Consider the following 18,987-nt stretch of genomic DNA (forward strand, 5'->3'; position numbering starts at 1 on the left):
TTCGATCTCCGCGTACTGTCGATCAGTGTCACTCGTATACAATAGCCTGCAAAGGCTGCATTGAGCTTCTGGTTTCACAGATTCGTAATCAATTCTGCCATCGCACACCCCATGGATATAATACTGATGAAACCGAAGTACATGTAGCTACGTGAAATGTTGGTAATCGCAACAGAGTCACGCATGCTGTTTTCGTCCTATCGACCCATTTTTCAGCTGCGCTCAAGGTGTCAACGATGACACCTAATTGTCCACCTTCATCTCCATACCGCTTCACCTCAGTCTTGAGTGTTGACATTCGTAGCTCAGTAATGACAGCATGCATACAATCGGGACTGCCTCACGTTTGCTGTTTTCGTCCTATCGTCTCATTCTTCAGCTTCACCTTCACGGCTATAACGCTTCACTTCACTCTTGAGTCTTGACATTCGTTGCTCAGCATGCGTACAAACAGTCGCGACTGCCTCACCTCCAGAAGGAAGGACACGTGATGGCATTGTTCTGATGCAACAGAGTCCGCGGGAGTTCACGTCCTTCGCAAGACTCAAACTGTAGCCTCCGTGCACCCGAAGTCGACTACATCTGCACGAGTGTCCTACAACATCTCACATTCTCAGCAGAATTAGTGAAAACTCGTTTCTCTCTTTCTCATCGTGTCCATGTACGATTTATCCACTAGCAAGTGTGAGCCAGTAGTGAACACAAGTCGCAACTTGGGTCGAAAGTGTACCATTAGAACAAAGATACGTCCTCACAAGGTCATGGTCACTACTGCCTGTTCTTAAAGAAAGTAGATCGTGCAGCTACTGACGGCAGCTACAGTAGTGGAGGCATCGACGTTACCAGGGGCTTCTGTGGATATCAATCATCATAACCCACAATATCTGTGTGCCTGTGATTCCGATATCTCCAACTGCAAACATCCATTGCCAAGACTATACGAGTAAGTCTCTCTTTGTGCGGTGAATTTTCCTTTTCAACCACACAGACACATGGTTGACTGGAAGTAAATGACCGATATTGTCCTTCTGGTGCATGTTCGAGAGCATAACAAGTTGTCAAGTTCTTCGCGTTTTGCGTTTATCACCCATTTTCGCAACACTTGCCCTACTCTGTTTTCAGTATCTGCACGCTGACATTCTGCCTGGTACTAGTATTTAGCAACTTCATTCTGGAGATAACTACGCTGGACACCAGTGTCACCAGTCATTGGTGCTTATAGTACCATGTTCTGTGGCGACCTTGAATGCATAGAGGTTCGATAGTCCCCACCCAAGACACGCACGAGAGTGCGTCAAGTTTTGGTTTTTACTTGGAGCCATGGGCGTATGCTTCTTTGACCTGAAGCCACAAGGTATGTTTAAATACTGCTTGTCCAAGACTCACCTGATATCTCATCACCCGCATGCTTGTTGAACTAACTTACCTGACTGGCAATCATACGACCTCGTGTACTTAGTATCTTCTTTCATTCGGTGCTTTTGACTGGATCTCATTCTTAGCCGACGTGTTGCAGACACTATTGCGGCCAAGTTTCTAACCAAATATTGAAAGATGACATGAAAATGATATAAGAGGAGAGCAGAACCAAGCGTACTCTCAGCTGATATCGTAACTGACAAAATTACTAGTGCCAGAATGAAGACCGACGGTTCGCGAAACGCTCGATATGACGTTGGTATGGACCGCACAAACGTCTGCCATACTGAATACTGAAACTTGGCTGAGACGTTTTTCGTATCAGATGTTCTATGGGCTCAGTGTTCTATGCGCTCAGTGTTCTATGCGCTCAGGCAGAATGCACTTTGTACCGAGTTAGGGAGTTCTCTGGCTTTATATTTGATTCACAATACCTACTTTTCAGTAAAGGGTGACCTGTTTAACGGACAAACCAGAAGTTCCTCTTTCAGAAAAATGCACCACAGAACCGATCGTATTCTCAGCTGACGTCCTGTACCGGAATGAGGAATGAAGAAGGCTCACAAAACGTAATGGAAATCGGCCAGTTATTCAGCCGCTTCATTCTGTAGATGACTTCGCAGGACAGAAGTCATTGGTGCTTACATGTATAGTACATGTACATGTATGATGTATGGTGTACATGTAGCTTGTTCTGTGGCGACCTTGAGTGCATAGACTGATAGAGGTCCGATAGTCACCACGCAAGACACGTAGTCTACTAGACGGAGACGGAGAGTGCCGCCAAGGTTTTGCTTCTATTTCGGAGCCGTGGACGTATACGTTGACGCGAAGCCACCAGGTATGTTTAAACATCGCCGTATTGTTGCATAGAGGAATGCTTGTCCGAGGCTCACCTGATATGTCATCGCCCGCATGCTTGTTGAACTTACCTGCCTTGCAATCATACGACCTCGTTTATCTTCTTTCATTCAGTGCTTCGGACTGGATCTTAGCCGACGTATTACACACGCTATGCCACGAAATGATATTTGGTTCGGTTTGGTATTATTTCAATTCGCACATTAAATGGGAACTAGTAGGCCCAATGATATAAAGGCGAATGGACAAGCCGCGTTTTAAAAGACATACATGTACGTGTACTACTTTTTGTAGTTTGAGCACTCTGGCGCCAGAGCGACGAGCCATCCTTTAAAATGTCTGTGGTGCCTCCTTTGCACCATGGCTGGTAGTTCGGCCTACTTAGCTCGTAGCTGTACTGATGAGGCGTGTATGGCCGAAACAACTTGCTATCTACAGCATTGGGTAAATGAAAAGATAGTGGCCCATGCACACGGGTCATGGGCAAAGCGCTGAAACGACATACATGTACATTTACATGCAACCTCTCGCACAGTTGCTTCAAAGTACATTATGTCATGTATGCTGTAGATGCAGCGGTCACTACAACTAATAAAGCTGGAAACTTGGAGCTCCGCAGCTCTTCGCCCTCCACGTTTGTATCATTATTGTATTGTACACACAATCATGTGCAGTCAGCTTTGCGTACATGTATAACGACACTCGACGGAGCATTAGAAAAATCATGGTCCTTATTCGCGAAGTGTCCTTTCTCCCGAAGTCTCATTTATATGCATTACAGTTAGATGGGACTTTGCTCTGGGCATGGAATTCTGTCGTTATGCGCGAATTGTCGTTATATCCACAGTCGTTATTGGCGAAATCGACTGTATATCGCAGTTAGAGGCTCACTTAGAGCACTCTGACTACTTGGATGTTTGAGCCGATTTAAAAATGCTCCTTCAACGACCTTGACTCTTGACCCTTGACCCTTGTTGCAAGAGGTGCACCGGACGTCATCGTGGGTGACTTCGCGCCAGTCGAGCCGTCGGTACCAGCATGTGAATGGTACGAGTCAATACGGCCCAGAACAGTCCGCAGTGGCGTGCCATTTCCCGTCGACCACCCAGGGCGATCGCTCTCCGCCGCCAACTAACTTTAATGGCACATGTGGCCGGTTGTTCCGTCGAAGCGGCGACCTGAAACGCCTACAGTCATTCTGTCGCGGACTGGAGAAATGAAAATTTGCTATCATTGCTAGTTTTTGCTACGCTTAGCTATTGGGAAATGTCAAGGTTAAGGCATGTGTGTCACTGTGTGTGTGTGTGTGTGTGCGCGCGCGCGCGCGCGCGCGCGCGCGCGCGGGATTCACTGACCAGAAAAAGCCACTTCATACACACAATCATGTACACTGTACATGTACATGTACATGTAGATGTATGGTGTAGACCAGGCTGAATAGTGACGGTCAATTCTTCAGCCTTGCTGTTGAATGGTGCAATGCCAGCACAAGTTAGTTGCTATGGCTTCTGCTGTAGCATCGCTATCACCGCCTCCTGCGATGGGCGTCAAAGGTCAAAGGTGTACGCGTGTGTGTGTGCGCATTGGTTCTCGGTGTCAGCGGATTCTACATGTACATGTACATGATTCATTCAGTCTGGAAGTACAGTCAATCACGTGCCTCCGTGGTTGCAGAGCGTCTTACTTGCGGACGCCCATCTTTTCTCGGCCGATGTCGCCTTTTGTCCATGTAACCGCCTTCGTTATTCATAATTATGTTGGTCTAGAAGTACTAGCACTAGTAGTACATGTAGCAGTACTGTTTCCGAACACGGTGGTCCTCCACTGAGTCCGCCTTGTCATGTTGTCAACCAAAAAGTACAATCATGTACATGTACATGTACTTCCCTCCTGGGCGTTTGTTGCTTATCGTGTTTTTGTTTGTATTCTTTTTGTTTTGTCCATTTTCTGTAACTTTTTTTGGGAACACAGCCCCATGCTGTGTGATCAGTCGTGTTGAGTAAAAAACACTTTCCAGAAACAAAGCTGTCAAATCCACCAGAACGACCGTCATGACTATTACATCTATCACGCTCTTCCCATCATGCCGCCTGGCGCCTGTCCCTCGACCATGTCGACCCTCGTACCCTCGCTGATCTCATCCGTGATCTCATCAATCATCTGAGGTCTCGATGAATCGGTTGTTGTACCGTACCGTTGTTTGCAGCTGGAGCGACCAGCTCACTACTAGTACACCCTGTACTACTAGCTAACGTCAGTATACCATGCCATGGCATGGTATACTGACTACTGTCGTACTGACTGTACCGGTAGAGTCGCTGATGTCACTGATGATAATGAGTGCAACACTAGCGTGCAGTGATGTACACAATGACTGTCATGCTGTACAGACAGTGTAGATCTACAATCATGTAGATCTACATCTACATGATCTACAGCTAAAAAAACTGCAGTCTACTGCCTAGTCATGATACATTATGCGAGCTTATGCGATATGACTGCACTTTACCATTTACCATGGTTACATGAGTCATGCATGACTGTACTTCATGACATGAGTTATCCGGTACTACTGACTACTGACTGTACAATCATGTCCTAGTCTAGTAGTAGACCCTCTACATACACTAGTACTACTACAGTCGTCCCTCTCTAATCCGGCACTTTATAATCCAGCACCCTCGATAAACCAGCACAATTTTCAGTAGCCAAAATGTCCTCTTCATGCACATTGCAGCAGTAAATCAGATTTGTTAATCCAGCACCCTCCCTAATCCAGCAGATTTTCGTGGCACAAATGGTGCCGGATTATAGAGGGACCACTGTACTAGTACTAGTACACTAGTACTGGTCACTACAGTCTACAGTGCTTTATCAAATCGGGACAGGCAGTAGATCTACACACACACACACACACACTGACACAGTACACAGATCTGCAGAGTGCCAGTGGCAGTCACTATTCACCATAATCTTGTGATGTATGTGGCCACGTTACGTGGCGCGAAGACTTTTTCAACTACATACAATCATAGTAACTTACTTCATAAGTATGTACACTACAAGCACAGATACAAGTAACAACAGTTACTGTACAGTACACTCCTCTGGATCGGATTAGCGGTGTACATGTAGATCTTCGTGTGTGACTCATGCAGTCTTCCATGTTTTCAGTCCAGCGAAAGTTAGTTGAAACTCGAACTTCAAATGTCTTCAAATGCTGAAATTTTATCAGCTTTCTTTCAGTGCAGTGCTGGGTGCTGAGTCTACCTGGTCGGAACACTGAATGGTGGCTGTCTCGGTGCTGCAGCGGAGCAACTACCGCCACTCTTTACCATAATAAAATCAGCAGTTGAACCTTGGCTTCCTTGCCAGCAGTATTGCAGTGGTTTGGTAGCAGTCGGAGCGTGGCTAATAAAATCGATGACTTGCTGGCGCATGGCGGACGGAGGCGAGCAGCAGTCACCCTAGCCATGTGAAGCGCTCAGCTGGAACAGGTGAGGCTAGGCAAGGAAACCGAGAATGTCTTGTTTCTTGGTAGCGTCCTGTGTCCGCTACGCAGGACCGGACTTGTCTTTCTAGTCACGCCGGCTTGCTACGAGCTTTAGGCGATACGGCAGCTTTGTTCGGAGCAGGCGAAAACCTCGTCTCCGCCTTGCGGCGTAGGCTAATGTGGCGCTGGGGAGTGTACTCCCCGCTGTTCATTGATAAACTGCTGATACAAGTGTTTGATTGCGAGTGGAAATGTGCTGTGTTGTCGCTGTACCTCGTGAAACAGTCCTTAGTTTCGTCTTGTCTGGCGTGTGCTTACATGACGTCCATGTCTGTTTTTTTTTGTGTGGGTCGAAAGCTGTTGCTTTTTCTTTTTTTTTTACTGAGTACCTACAAACGAAGTAATTTTCCACTTGAACTAAGTATTTTAGTTTACTACTTAGTGAGCGAGGTGCAGCCAAGATGGCGTTTTGCATTTTCGTAACTGTATCGTGCCTCGGTCGAGAACCAGACCCTATCATTTTCGTCTGTTCGCGTGTTGTAAATACTAGAAGGCTGCAAGGGGCTCTCCGCTTTCCACGGGGTGTGCCAGAAGTATCATCGACGGGAAGGAAGACCTTCGTGCAGAGTGCGGGCCATGTCCAACCAAGCATTAGTTGATGTAGGCAGAGCTCGGCGCTGCCCGATCTGCACACCGTGTGCTGCTGACCGCTGTGTGGACTAGGATAAACAAATACGGCGCCTATCGGCAGTATGAAAGAGTAGAAAGACAAAGGACCCCTGTGGCTTCTAACAGTATCAGTTTTAACTTCTAACCTTTTGCCAGTTTTGGTGCTTGCAGTGCACACTAGTAAACTAATCAACAGCAACGAGTTACATACAGTGAAGTGTGTGAACTATGACATAGCCATAGGCAGACAAACACAACCGTGTGATGAACCAACGACGTGTCCGCCAACGCACACAAAGACCCTGGCCTTGGTTTGTTGCCTTGCATGATGTCTTGGTATGCAGTCACATACAGTCGACGGATATAACGAACACCATTGTGAAGGATAATTTGTTCTTTGCAGCGGTGACGTTCTTTATGAACACAATACACTCACACCATGCCAACAACACGTCATGACTTGCAACTGGCCCATAACAGTATGATTACATTATTTTCACTCAGATTACTGTATAGCAGGAAATTTTCGGATGGAAATTATTTTCGGACGATTTTTTGTACTAAATTTAATTTCGTACTAAAATTTGTTCCTGTGAAGTTACATATGTACACCGTGCACTATACATGCGTACCGCATGCGAACACGTGCATTTAGCATGCAGCACTGTACGGAAATGAAATCCGTGCGAAAGGTCGAAGTTCGGCTTTGTCCGAAAATTTCCTGCTGTACAGTATATACGGCCCTACAAGATAAAGGTTTGTTATTAACGAAAACCGTTTGTTATAAAGGATCAAATCTGTATGCGCTCAAACAGGGACATTGACACTGGTTCGCTATATCACGGAATTTGCTCTAAAACGAGTTTGCTATACTGCAATTACTAAATATACAAAATTTTGGCGTTGCAAAATTTCGGCGGCGATTTATTTTCGGCGTGGGTAGAGGGCGTGGTATAGTGCGACACATGCTCTGAAAATTTCATCGGCGTGTTTTGGGTCGGTGCCGAGTATAGCCGAAATTAAATAGCTGCCGAAAATTTGTATATTTACAGTAACTAAGTGGAGTGGAGAGGACTGTACATACAATGTCACATTGTGGAAGATCAAGTGACTCAGTTAGTCACACCTACATGTACTTGTACATGCTTCTAGTACAGACTCAGTGGAAGTGCTCACGCAGCACAGAGTCTGAGGCAAGCCAGCCACAGGCGTATCTGCGGAATTGTACAATGATAGCTGAGCAGAAATCAAGGACTCAGATGGAGGGCCAAAGATTAATTTATGGCAAAGAAAAGAACCAAGGAACTACAAGTTACGCTATAATGTCCACCAATTGGCAGTTAGTTGTAGAACTTCAGTGCCGTCGGCCAGTGTCGTGCAATGTTATCGCAAGAGCTGGTTGTCCAGTAACTGGTTGTGCTGTAGTGGACATTATAACGGGTCCGCAGTACGGAATTTGAGCAAAATGGTAGGGAAAATTGAAGAGGATCGATCAGCTACAGCTATGTATGTAGAAGTTTTACGATTTATCATGTGATGGTACAAGTCACACATGTTTTGCACCAGCAAATTCAGCCACCGACAAGTATGTGAGTGTCAAAAAAGCAGAACACAACTTCACTAGCAATGCACACGGCAGTACAGTAGTAGCACGGAAACACACTGCAAACTGATATGGAAAATCGGAAGTCACAGTATGCAAGACAGATCCAGTTGGTTGGCAGCACTCCTGAAGAGCCAGCAGCACTGTCAGTGTACAGCATCCAATGCAGATTGCATGATCATCATGCCATGGGCCAAGCACCAGGGTGCACGTGCTGAACACCCTTGATTAATTATTAATAGTAGCAGGTTCAGTGATGTGTGCAATCCAGGATGCCGGGATGGCAGAGACCAAACTCGGACAAGCACCCTTCTGCAGTGGGGACTGTCCCCTGGATCCTGGTGCAGGCTTCATGCATGCCTAGCTAGCCTAGTCAGGTGATCTACTAGACTGCCAGCACTGGTACTCAGCTCAAGTGACCTGACACTTGACACAGTTTTCAAACGGTTTACTATACAGTAACCTGGACCCTTACGTCTTTTCCAGCCGGGGCCGTGCAGAGCAGCTGGTGGCCAGATTTGGCGTTCCATACACCGGGCGTTACGCTGGGTGGGTGGGGGATTCACCTTGGCCACCTTCCAGCATGGCCTCGCCTCCCCAAGGAGGACACCATCCTTTCTGGGACCTAACATGCACGACTACTACATGTACGTAACTGCAGTTTTTTATTTATTTATTATTTTTTACTATGTTCACATACCCAGTTCTGCTCAATGAAATCCAGTCACCTCACTCAAGTTTGCGCCTTGCATCATTTCGCATCCCAGTGTTGCGCAGGCCTAGGGCTGCTAAACCTGAGTGATGCGACTGGATTTCTTTGAGCAGCACTGTTGTAGCAGTCGGTGTGAAGCAATTTCGTATAGAGTGCCTTGGGTATAGCATGCATGCCCTTGTCATGTGAACTTGGATGTATAGCATGCATGCCCTTGTCATGTGAACTTGGGTATAGCATGCATGCCCTTGTCATGTGAACTTGCGTATAGCATGCATGCCCTTGTCATGTGAACTTGGATGTATAGGTAATCATTGTACGCACGTGTGTGTGTACGTGTGTGTGTGTGCGTGTACGTGTGTGTGTGTGTGTGTACGTGTGTGTGTGTGCGTGTACGTGTGTGTGTGTGTGTGTGTGTGTGCGTGTGCGTGTGTATTGTAGGATACCTAAGGGATGGCGCAGCAGCAGCCCAACGGTGGTCGGAGACGGCCACAGCAAGCCCAATGCATCGGCTCTAACGCTGCGCCGGATAGGCGTGCACGGTCTGCGTGTCCCACTGCCACCACCAGGAGCACCAGCACTGTACCTACGCGGCAGCCAGCCAATCGGCCCGCCGACCGTCACGCACACCTGATCTGCGTCGCTTCACGGAGCAACGGAGAACGCCAGCTTGAGCGGCTGTATCGGCCTGGGCAATCATCATCACCAGCCATTGTCAGGTCTGGCCAGGTACAGGGCAATTGAACTTGATCCCGATGACAACAGAAACTTCACTTACGTTACATAATATCACCTGGGCCTGGGCCTGGGCCTGGGCCTGGGCCTATTCCTGTTGAAGCCGATACCAGGGCTATGCTTGTAATATTCGAAATAGGCTTGTATTCCAGCCAGGCATTTCTGTGGGTGTCAACACTAAAACCAGGCTTACGTGCCGACAGAGTATCGCTAAATGGCCCAGTATCAGCGAGAATCGACCTTCGGGGGAAAATCATTTTTTTCAGAATAAGTCATTTTCTGCAACGGCAAAAAAACTCTTGCTTCGCGCTCTGCACTTTCAAACAAAAAATAAGTTCATCGCAATAATGAATGCTTTTGATCGTCCTAGTAGGAGAGTTCGCTCACGATGGCCAGCTAGCTGCCGTCCGGCTCTGCCAGAAGTCATTGGATTTCTTAGGCAGGAATCGTCGCGTCTGATAGAGAACGACGACAGTTTCCAGAAGATGTTTTTGTCGACGCGCAATTCCTATTTAGCGACGAGAATTTCAACTTGATTTAGGCGCTCCGCCAAAGGAGCTCTGCTGGAAAAAGTACTTTCTGAAATCTGAAAATCCTTGTAGGGCCCTTCTGAATTCAGTACAGCTCCGCTCAGGAGAAATACTCAACGAGGAGAAACTAGTGAGGCGACGGCAACAGAGGTAGACGAACTGAAATGCCCTGGATCAACTCGAGTCAGGACGAAAGAGCGCTGCCGTTAGTGACATGATCTGAATTTTCCCGGGCTTCCACCCTGGACTCCGTGGTGAACACCAAACCCCTTGGACGGGGCAAGACGCCAAGAGCTGAACATTGATTGATTAGCTACGAACTCTCTGCGCTCAGTGCTAGAATCATGGCGCACTGACGCGCATGCAGCCAGTTCCCACAGAGCTCAAATTTGACAGAGGTGCAGCAGTGATGGACTACCTCTAAATCGTGTATGAGATGAAGTGTGGGGTGTTAGAATGTTGTGTCTGTGTCATATACCCTGTGCGATTCACAGACTGTGACTCCAGGTGTAGTTGTAGCCCCCCTCCATCCTGTTCTGCACTTCTGTGGATTTTCAGCAGACTTGGGATGGCGTTCAAATACTTGGTCCGCGTCAGCGATATTGTCGCTTATCTTTCAGCTTTGTTATTATGTCGCCAATGCTTCCTTGGCAGCCCATTTCATCCCAATTTTGGTTAGCAAGTTAGTTTACTAGTACCTGAAAAGTCTTGCTCGAGTTCGAGGGGATTTCGAGAGCGACAGGTGGGTGATTCTGATTGATACAGCGCCGCATCAAAATAGATTATCTTTTTACGCTGTGCAGGCAAGAGCAGCGCAAGCCACAAGAAAGTAATCGGCTACTCGGAATCAGCTCCATTTTGCTGAACGGCCGAGATCGCTCACCTCAGGAATCGCTCATCAAGCTGAGATCGCAGCTCCCTTACCTCCAGCTCAACGCTCGGAGTATCCAGCGCGTCGTGGAGATTTGCAAGTACTGTACGCGTCGTCGTCGTTCAAAATATAATCTTGCAAAGAACGGCATCTGATTTGAACCACACAGGCTGTCGTGCTGCCCACGTGAAGTCCTATAGAGAAGGCGACCTTCACGATCGACTTCGTTTTAGAAAATAGCCAGGCAGCGGAGAGGAAGAGAGATGAGCTTGCAAAAGCAAGAGAGTCGATCCCGAGCAAAAATATTTGTCGCAAGCGCCGAGAGCAGCGACGACGAGGACCGAAAAAGTAGGAACCCTTCCTTGGACAATAAATTCCTCGCAGCTAGTTGTCATTCTATACCTTACCGTCCATCGTACCAAGTTTTATCACTTCAAGTGCACGCGTTCATGTCCAAAGTCTAAGTTCAAATTGTCGAAAGATAAGCGACAATATTGCTGACGCGGACCAAGTAGTTTTCATTGGTATGCAGTGATGAGGATCAAGGCCATCCATGCTCTATGCCAGAGGTTGCCCAAGAGTTGTTTTACAACAAAAACTGGATGGATGATTTATTACACTGTCTATTTTTTATGTATTTCACTGTAACACATAGTATTCCGATGTGGAAAACACTGTGATAAATTGTTGTATTTCCTGATATGTGCCTATGCTTGTTTGAGAAGCTTCTGGGTCATGAACATTGCTTTGTTCGGTCTAATACTTTGCCATGTGATCACTAGATACCTATAGATGACAACAGCAGAAAAAAGTCATTTTGTGAAAAATCACCTCAAGGTCCATTTTCGCAGATACTGGGCCAAAGTGATGTGCATGGGTTTGGCTCACGGGCTTCTCTTTCCTGTCGGCCTTTGGGGCAGGGCCGGTTTATGCATGCTCGCATATGACATTGCTGGACTGGGTTGCTTCTGGGGTCTGCAAATCGAACCTTTGCGAGTTGCATTATGATCGTGACAACGTGAAACTCGGAGACGCAACACAGCTCCTCCCCCCCCCCCCCTCTCTCTCTCTCTCCCTCACCAACTCTCTCCCCTTCTCTCATAATTATGGTCTTCACCCCAGCTCAGGCATACGGTCCTTGCTGCTTGTGTGGCAGGAAACCGTGTCTGAAAATTGGGACAGTTTTGGCCAGTGAAACTTCACCTCAGGAGTAAAGTAACAACACGTTCAACTGCCATGACTGCTATGACTGGTGTGTGTGTGTGTGTGTGTGTGTGTGTGTGTGTGTGTGTGTGTGTGTGTGTGCACTTCATAGCTGTGTTGTGTAGACCAGGCTGAATAGTGGCGGTCAATTCGTCAGCCTTGCAAGCTGTTGAATGGTGCAGTCCCAGCACAAGCTGCTATCATCGCCTCCGGCGATGGGCATCCAATGGTCCAATGGTGTGTGTGTGTGTGTGTGTGTGTGTGTGTGTGTGTGTGTGTGTGCGCGTGCGTGATGTCGTCAATCCCTGTTCTGCACCTTGTCCTCATCCACTTGAGGTGTGGTGAGCCCGAAAGTGGGATCATTTCCTAGTCCACCCAGAGTTTGGTGATTTCGGGGGTGTTGTTCGTTGGGCAGTTCAGTACCCAGTTGAGTCATCTTGACTAGAATCTCTCTCCTCACTTCGGGGACACTCGCATGGTTATCTATGGCAGTGAGCAAGTACAAGTGTGTACAGTCAACTTTGCGTGTAACGACACTCGGCCGGGCGTCAGAAAAGTGTCCTTATTCGCGAAGTGTCGTAATATCCGCAGTCGTTATTGGCGACGTTGACTGTATGTGCATGTATGTGTATGTGTACCACAGAACTCCGGGGTAGCCGCCGAGGCAACTGAACAGCACGAAACCGTATCAGCATCGGCAGCTCATGCGCACAGCGATTACCCTACCTGGGATGATTTAGCGGAGGTGAAGTCGACCAATTACAGCCAGGCGTGGAATTTTGACCGGCGGCTCCGTGAAGTCGAGACCCGTCTTCAGAAGATTGAGGCGCGTGATCACCACCATGCTGAACCCGATGACGTGTTGCAACCGCCAAGCCTGCCAGGCTTCAGTGGTTACGGGTCAGCAGCCTCTCGGTCTTCAGCATCCACGCCGTCCGGACAAGATGACCTCTCCTGTTCGCTACAGCCCCGCCACTACACAGGTACGGACTGAGTTCTAGTTTTGATGTGTGTGTGTTTTTCAAGTGTTCGGCAGCAAATCATTGTATGATTCGTGTGCATTACCCTTGATAGCCACCCAGTGATATGTGTGTTGATGGGCAACATCATTACAATGCCGAATGCTTTTGCTTACCCTTGTATGCTGTAAAAGCCATTATTCTAACGAGGCGCATACAATAACGATTGCCTAAAATTGACTGGTTTGAACCAACGGTAACGATTCTCACTCATTCTCAACGCTCAATAGCAACAATACGTCGTGTTGATTTCTGCATAAAGATTTCTATTTTAACGACAGATTTCTCCTCGTTAACTCGTTAGATTTAGCACTTCGGTATATATATATATGTGTTGAGTTCGAAACAAGACGGCTGACAACGGGAACAAGTTAGTTGGGGGAACGACATTTATGATACTAGTAGACGACGAGACAAGAGACCAAGACGAACGAAACGACTACATTGAAGAGTGAGAAAAGAGAGAGAGAGATCAAGTCTGAACGGCAAGATAAAGGGCCTGGGTAGCTATGGCAAATATGGGCGCGCAAGTAGCTATCCAGGCCAACGGAGCAAAAGGAGACAAAAGGTGCGTACGCAAGTGCATGCAGGCCAGCTAGAAAAGGTACGGGAGGAGGTACCTAACATATGGCTTTCACAGTACTGCATTTTTACCATGAAATACTAGCTGAGGCGGTTAGTAGTTTGCAAGCCCGAACATTTCTCCCAATTTGAAAAAATCCGCACAAATGCCCTGAAATGATGTGGCACATGTTTCAGACAGGCAAAAATAAAAGCCCGGTGCTCACTTCCGATAATACGGTATTACCCTTAAAATTCTATTGTGCATTATGTGCGGTCGCATACTGGTGAGGAACAATAGTATGTAGGTGATCTGCAAGGTACCTACACTGTGCCGCAGTGACACCTGTCTAAGGTGACCAGCTCCTCAATGGAACTTGGGAATGGGGTCTTTGCATACAGGTGGTCTCCTTGTCCAGGGTTATTTGACTGGATATCACAGGTGGTCTCTCCTTGTCCAGGGTTATTTGACTGGATATCACAGGACTGAGGTGGTCTCTCCTTGTCCAGGGTTATTTGACTGGATATCAGAGGGTCCTAGTTGCAGTGCCAGTGGTATTCTGTATCTGGCGGGTGACCTGATCTGAGTAGTTGCCTTGACAGGTTATACGTGACTGATACTGCACTGGCCTATCAGATAGCCACGACCTTGGAGAGATAGTCTTTTCCAGGCTGTTTGAACAACATCAGAGATCCTTAGCAAAAGTACGATATTATTTAACTTTTACGGTACTCACTCCCAGCCGTGACAAAATACGTTATCGGGTAACGGAAGAACGTTACAGAGCTCAAAATAATGAGCCGACGTTCGTGATGGTAATTCTGCAAAAAATGCAACAACTCGCATTGTTTTGTAACTGGCGGGGGATAAAAAACACGTGCAGATTGAGATCAAATTCGAGATTGCTTCCTCTTGTGACATTTAGCTTTTTTTGGCGAGTTGACAATGTCTGCGTCCTCTGCTTCGTGCCTTTGACCCTCTATCCCATCTGGGAAACAAAGGACCGGTTCCACGGCACTCCTGAGGAAGAAATTCACAGGCCTCTCCCAGACGCGCTGGAGCTGCGGAACAGTCTTCGGTGCTGCGTTTAGGAAAGGTTTTCCAAGGACCTGGGAACAGCGAAAACTCATTTTCGCCGTGCCTTTGCCATTCCAGAGTGAAAGACCTCGCCAGGGTATTCGTTCGGAACGATAGCATACTAATCCCTGGTTCAAAATTTTGAATTTCTCGCACTTGTTTCCACGAAAATTCATATCGCCATGGTTGCCACAACTACTTCGTCTGAGGTGACTCTGAACTATACCGTACATTGTGCTAAGGGAAAAGTCAGCTTGAACGATGCGAAGTGCGGAAAGGTTTGCGTTTACGTTAGCGTTTTTTTTTCAGCTAAGGATATCTTTTCACTGTGATGTACTGATTGACAGTGGAGTGGTATCAGGCGCGTGCGCCGGTGCCCTTCAGGGGGGATTGGGGGGCCTCCCCGGGAAATTTTTCCAAAAATGAAGCTAAATCCTGCATTTTGAGCGAAAATGGGGGGGGGGGGGGGGTTCCGGGCACCCAGGAACCCATACGGGGCACGCGCCTGGGTGTGCACCCATTCTGACTGTGTACGACCAAGCCAGTGATCTAAGCACAGGCGTGTGTGTATGTGTGTGTGTGACGGTGTGTGTGTGTGTGTGTCACGGTGTGTGTGTGTGTGTATGTGTGTGTCACGGTGTGTGTGTGTGTGTGCGTGTGTGTGCGTGTGCGTGTGTGTGTGTGTGTGTGTGCATGCGCATGTGTGTGAACGTGCATGCATGCGTGTGCATGTCCCGATGTGCATTGCATCCCTTTACAGAACCAGTTCGGCCAGATGGGACTCGTGGTCCTCCGCCAAGCATACCTGCCCCGCTACATCTGTCACATTTGGCATCATCATCGGACAATGCACAGCGATCAATATCACCAGGTGAATCACTGCGCCCATCCGCACCACCACCAACAGCCAGCCACACTAGTTCCGAGGCACGTACCGCATTGCCATTAGTAGATTCGCCGGTGACGAATCCAATGTCTTCGGTGTTCAGGGGTCGCAAGAGACACGGTCAAACTGAAAGAATGTCCCCAGCGGAACGCGCTCGCCGTGGAAACACCACCCGTCCGCCGTGGGCAGATGATAGTGCCTCTGCGAGCAGTCCAACGCCGCAAGGAACACCTGTCCCCAATGCTGATCTTGACAGAGCCAGGTTAGTTTGGTTAGTTTGGAACGCGCACACACGAACACACACACACACACACGTTTTTGGTAGGTGCCATATTATCAGGAGTATAAGCAGCACCCAGAATTTTTGTCACGAAATATACAGTCAACTTTGCTTATAACGACACTCGGTGGGGCATCAGAAAAGTGTCCTTATTCGCAAAGTGTCGTTATACCCGAAGTCTCATTATATGTGTCACAGTTGGATGGGACTTTGCTATGGGCATGAAAATTATGTCGTTATTGGCGAATTGTCGTTATATCCGCAGTCGTCATTAGCGAAGTCGACTGTAGACATCTACCCTGTTCATAACCAAGTATAAGCCCCACTGACTTGTTTTTGGGGAGAGGGATTACTGGCGTCTAAAGTGGGACATACACTCTGGAAAATACACGCTACTAGTGCAGTAGGGTCCGGCGGATTCTGCCGGCAGAAAAATTGGCAGAATTCGGTACTTTTTCTGGTAAGAGTTTCATGCATGTTTGGTATGTGGATAAAAAATGGAGCAGAATTCGAGGAATTACCCGTCATAAGGTTTGTATGGTTCCAAATTTCACTGCTTTTCGAGCAGAATCTGCCACCTTTTCGAGCAGAATCCGCCGGTCCCTATAGCGCAGTCAACTTCGCTAATAACGACTGCGGATATAATGACAGTTCGCGAATAATGACGGAGTTTCCATGCCCAGAGCAAAGTCCCCTCTAACTGTAATATATATAGCGAGACTTCGGGTATAAGGACACTTCGCGAATAAGGACACCTTTTCTGATGCCCCGCCGAGTGTCGTTATACGCAAAGTTGACTGTATACGAAATTACGAATGCTTTGAGGTAATGGTAGATCATAGATCTGAGCGTAGGGACGGGAGGTGAGGTGTTAGACATCACTGTCGAAAGCCCTCTTTGTGAGCTAACGTGCATTGGCATTGTTCTGTGACGTGTCGTGTGACACATGCTGCATTGAATTGTCCGTGTGCTCTAGGGATCCAAGGTCGTCCATATGCAGTAGCTCATCAGCAGAGTCGCCTGTGGTGGACTTGCACAGTCGGCACGGCGACCAAGCCCGTGCACCACAATACGAGCACGCACAGGAGGTAGCGCTTGACTCCCACCCTGTAGCGTACGAGGTGGATTGGGACGCACTCTCTAGTGGACGCAGCCGGGTGCAACTGGGCCCACTCCATCCCACTGGCGTGCACACCTGCAGTGTGGATCTGTTCGTGGACAGCGCGACCGGCGATCCCAACCTGAGCGTTTGCGTCATTGCCAATGCGGAAAGCTCCTCTGGTGGTGGCGGCCATGGTGGTAATCATGGCAACTGGATAGGCCGAGCACAGGTAACCGTCAAACTGTGCCACCCGGAAGCCTCCGACCGTATTCTTCCAGTCTCGTTTTCAGTGAAAGTCAACGAGGGTATGGAGGCACGCACGCACCAACAGCTACCACACTGTATTGCAGATACCCACACTGTGCTTTCAGGTGGCTTCGTGAATAACGGCACTCTGCTTGTGGAAGTACAAATTGAGGTTTAGCGGCGGTAATCATCGTTTACGGCACATGTACGCATCATCAGGCAAGCCCGAAAACGCTTGTTTTTTGCACCAGAAGCCGCACATCTGGGATACAATCAATGTGTGGCCACCCTAGCCGTGAAACACCCCGTTGAGATGGCCTATAGCCCGCACATCAGGGATACAATCAATGTGTGGCCACCCTAGCCGTGAAACACCCCGTTAAGATGGCCTATAGCCCGCACATCAGGGATACAATCAATGTGTGGCCACCCTAGCCGTGAAACACCCCGTTAAGATGGCCTATAGCCCGCAGATCAGGGATACAATCAATGTGTGGCCACCCTAGCCGTGGAACACCCCGTTAAGATGGCCTATAGCCCTATGTTCGTGTTCAGCTAGGTGATACATTCACTCGTCTACTGTAGAGCGCTGCCGTACCGGGTAATATCGACACAAACCTGAAAATACTCCCCTGGAACATTGCGTTTTGAGCCTGACTCGAGCTGGTCTCAAGCAGGTAGTGAAAGCCAACTGCCCCGTTTCATGTTCCGGAGCTTGACGAATCTTATAGCCGTGAACGTTATTTTCCGGCCGCGCTGTTGAGACCTTCAGTTACTTTCATAACTATTCCTCTGACCCACCCTCAAATTCCCCCTTCCGATTCATTTTTGCCCTTACTTTGACCACATCGAACCGTGAATTGTTTTGACCATATATGGCACATACTCCAGCAAACCTTTATCTACTGGTCCTTCCTGCTGGCCCCAGTGCATTTAATGATTTTTGAGCACTCGCTTTTTAATTAAAAGACAATTATTTAGTTTCCCTTTGGGCCATGCTAACCTTGCACCTCTAACACATTACATCATACTCTATACAAAGTTTAGCACCGCCGGTCCAGAAATTGTATTACGTGAAGATAGAATAGAGAGCCTGCAGTATATTTTTGAAAGTATATTATTTTTGATGCATTGAAGCCTCCTCTAACCTTTCTTCTTTTCCTGTGGACGCTTCGTCACTGTGTGAACACTATATTGTGTACTGTATTGTATGGAGGATTGGCCACAGGTGCTGAGCCTCGGCATTCTATTCTCTTTGGTTGAATGTAATTTCCCAGCCAAGAAGTACATGTACATGTATTTGTACTGACGTGCCCCCGAAAGTCTGCCTTCTAGGCAGTAACGTTATTCATGAGGTTGTCGGAGGTGAAAGGGGAGATATTTGAACAAAATCGTCACAGTGTCTTGAACCCGATGATGGGCCATCACTCATAATTATAGTCATGTATTCTCTACCACTACGTAAGCCATGGGGCAGGTTTTGTTCAGTACAGTACCCCCCCCCCTCCCCCTAATCTGGGCAGGGCATGGCGGGACCGAACAGTGCCCGGAACTCACAACATACATTCACACACAGTCCTGCTCGATGAACTCCGGTCGGGTCGCTCAAGTTTGTGCCCTGCACCATTAATTTTCACAGCTAGACCAGTGTTGGCGAGTCTAGGGCTTCGCAACGCCCGGTGCGTACTTGAGGGATAAAGACTCGGTGGATTTCATTGG

General features: G+C 47.9%; 1 protein-coding gene across 1 annotated transcript; it reads left to right on the plus strand.

Annotated features, from left to right (window-relative positions):
• The first annotated feature begins 5,473 nt into the window (after positions 1–5,473).
• LOC135811783 (serine/arginine repetitive matrix protein 1-like) lies at positions 5,474–18,615 on the plus strand. Its single transcript, XM_065325028.1, has 5 exons — positions 5,474–5,777; positions 9,199–9,486; positions 12,740–13,079; positions 15,515–15,902; positions 16,897–18,615. The coding sequence occupies exons 2-5, from the start codon at positions 9,211–9,213 to the stop codon at positions 17,444–17,446; spliced, it is 1,554 nt and encodes a 517-aa protein (XP_065181100.1). The 5' UTR covers positions 5,474–5,777; positions 9,199–9,210; the 3' UTR covers positions 17,447–18,615.
• The last annotated feature ends 372 nt before the right edge of the window (positions 18,616–18,987 follow it).

Source organism: Sycon ciliatum, chromosome 3, assembly GCF_964019385.1.
Source record: "Sycon ciliatum chromosome 3, ocSycCili1.1, whole genome shotgun sequence".
Taxonomy (NCBI): domain Eukaryota; kingdom Metazoa; phylum Porifera; class Calcarea; order Leucosolenida; family Sycettidae; genus Sycon; species Sycon ciliatum.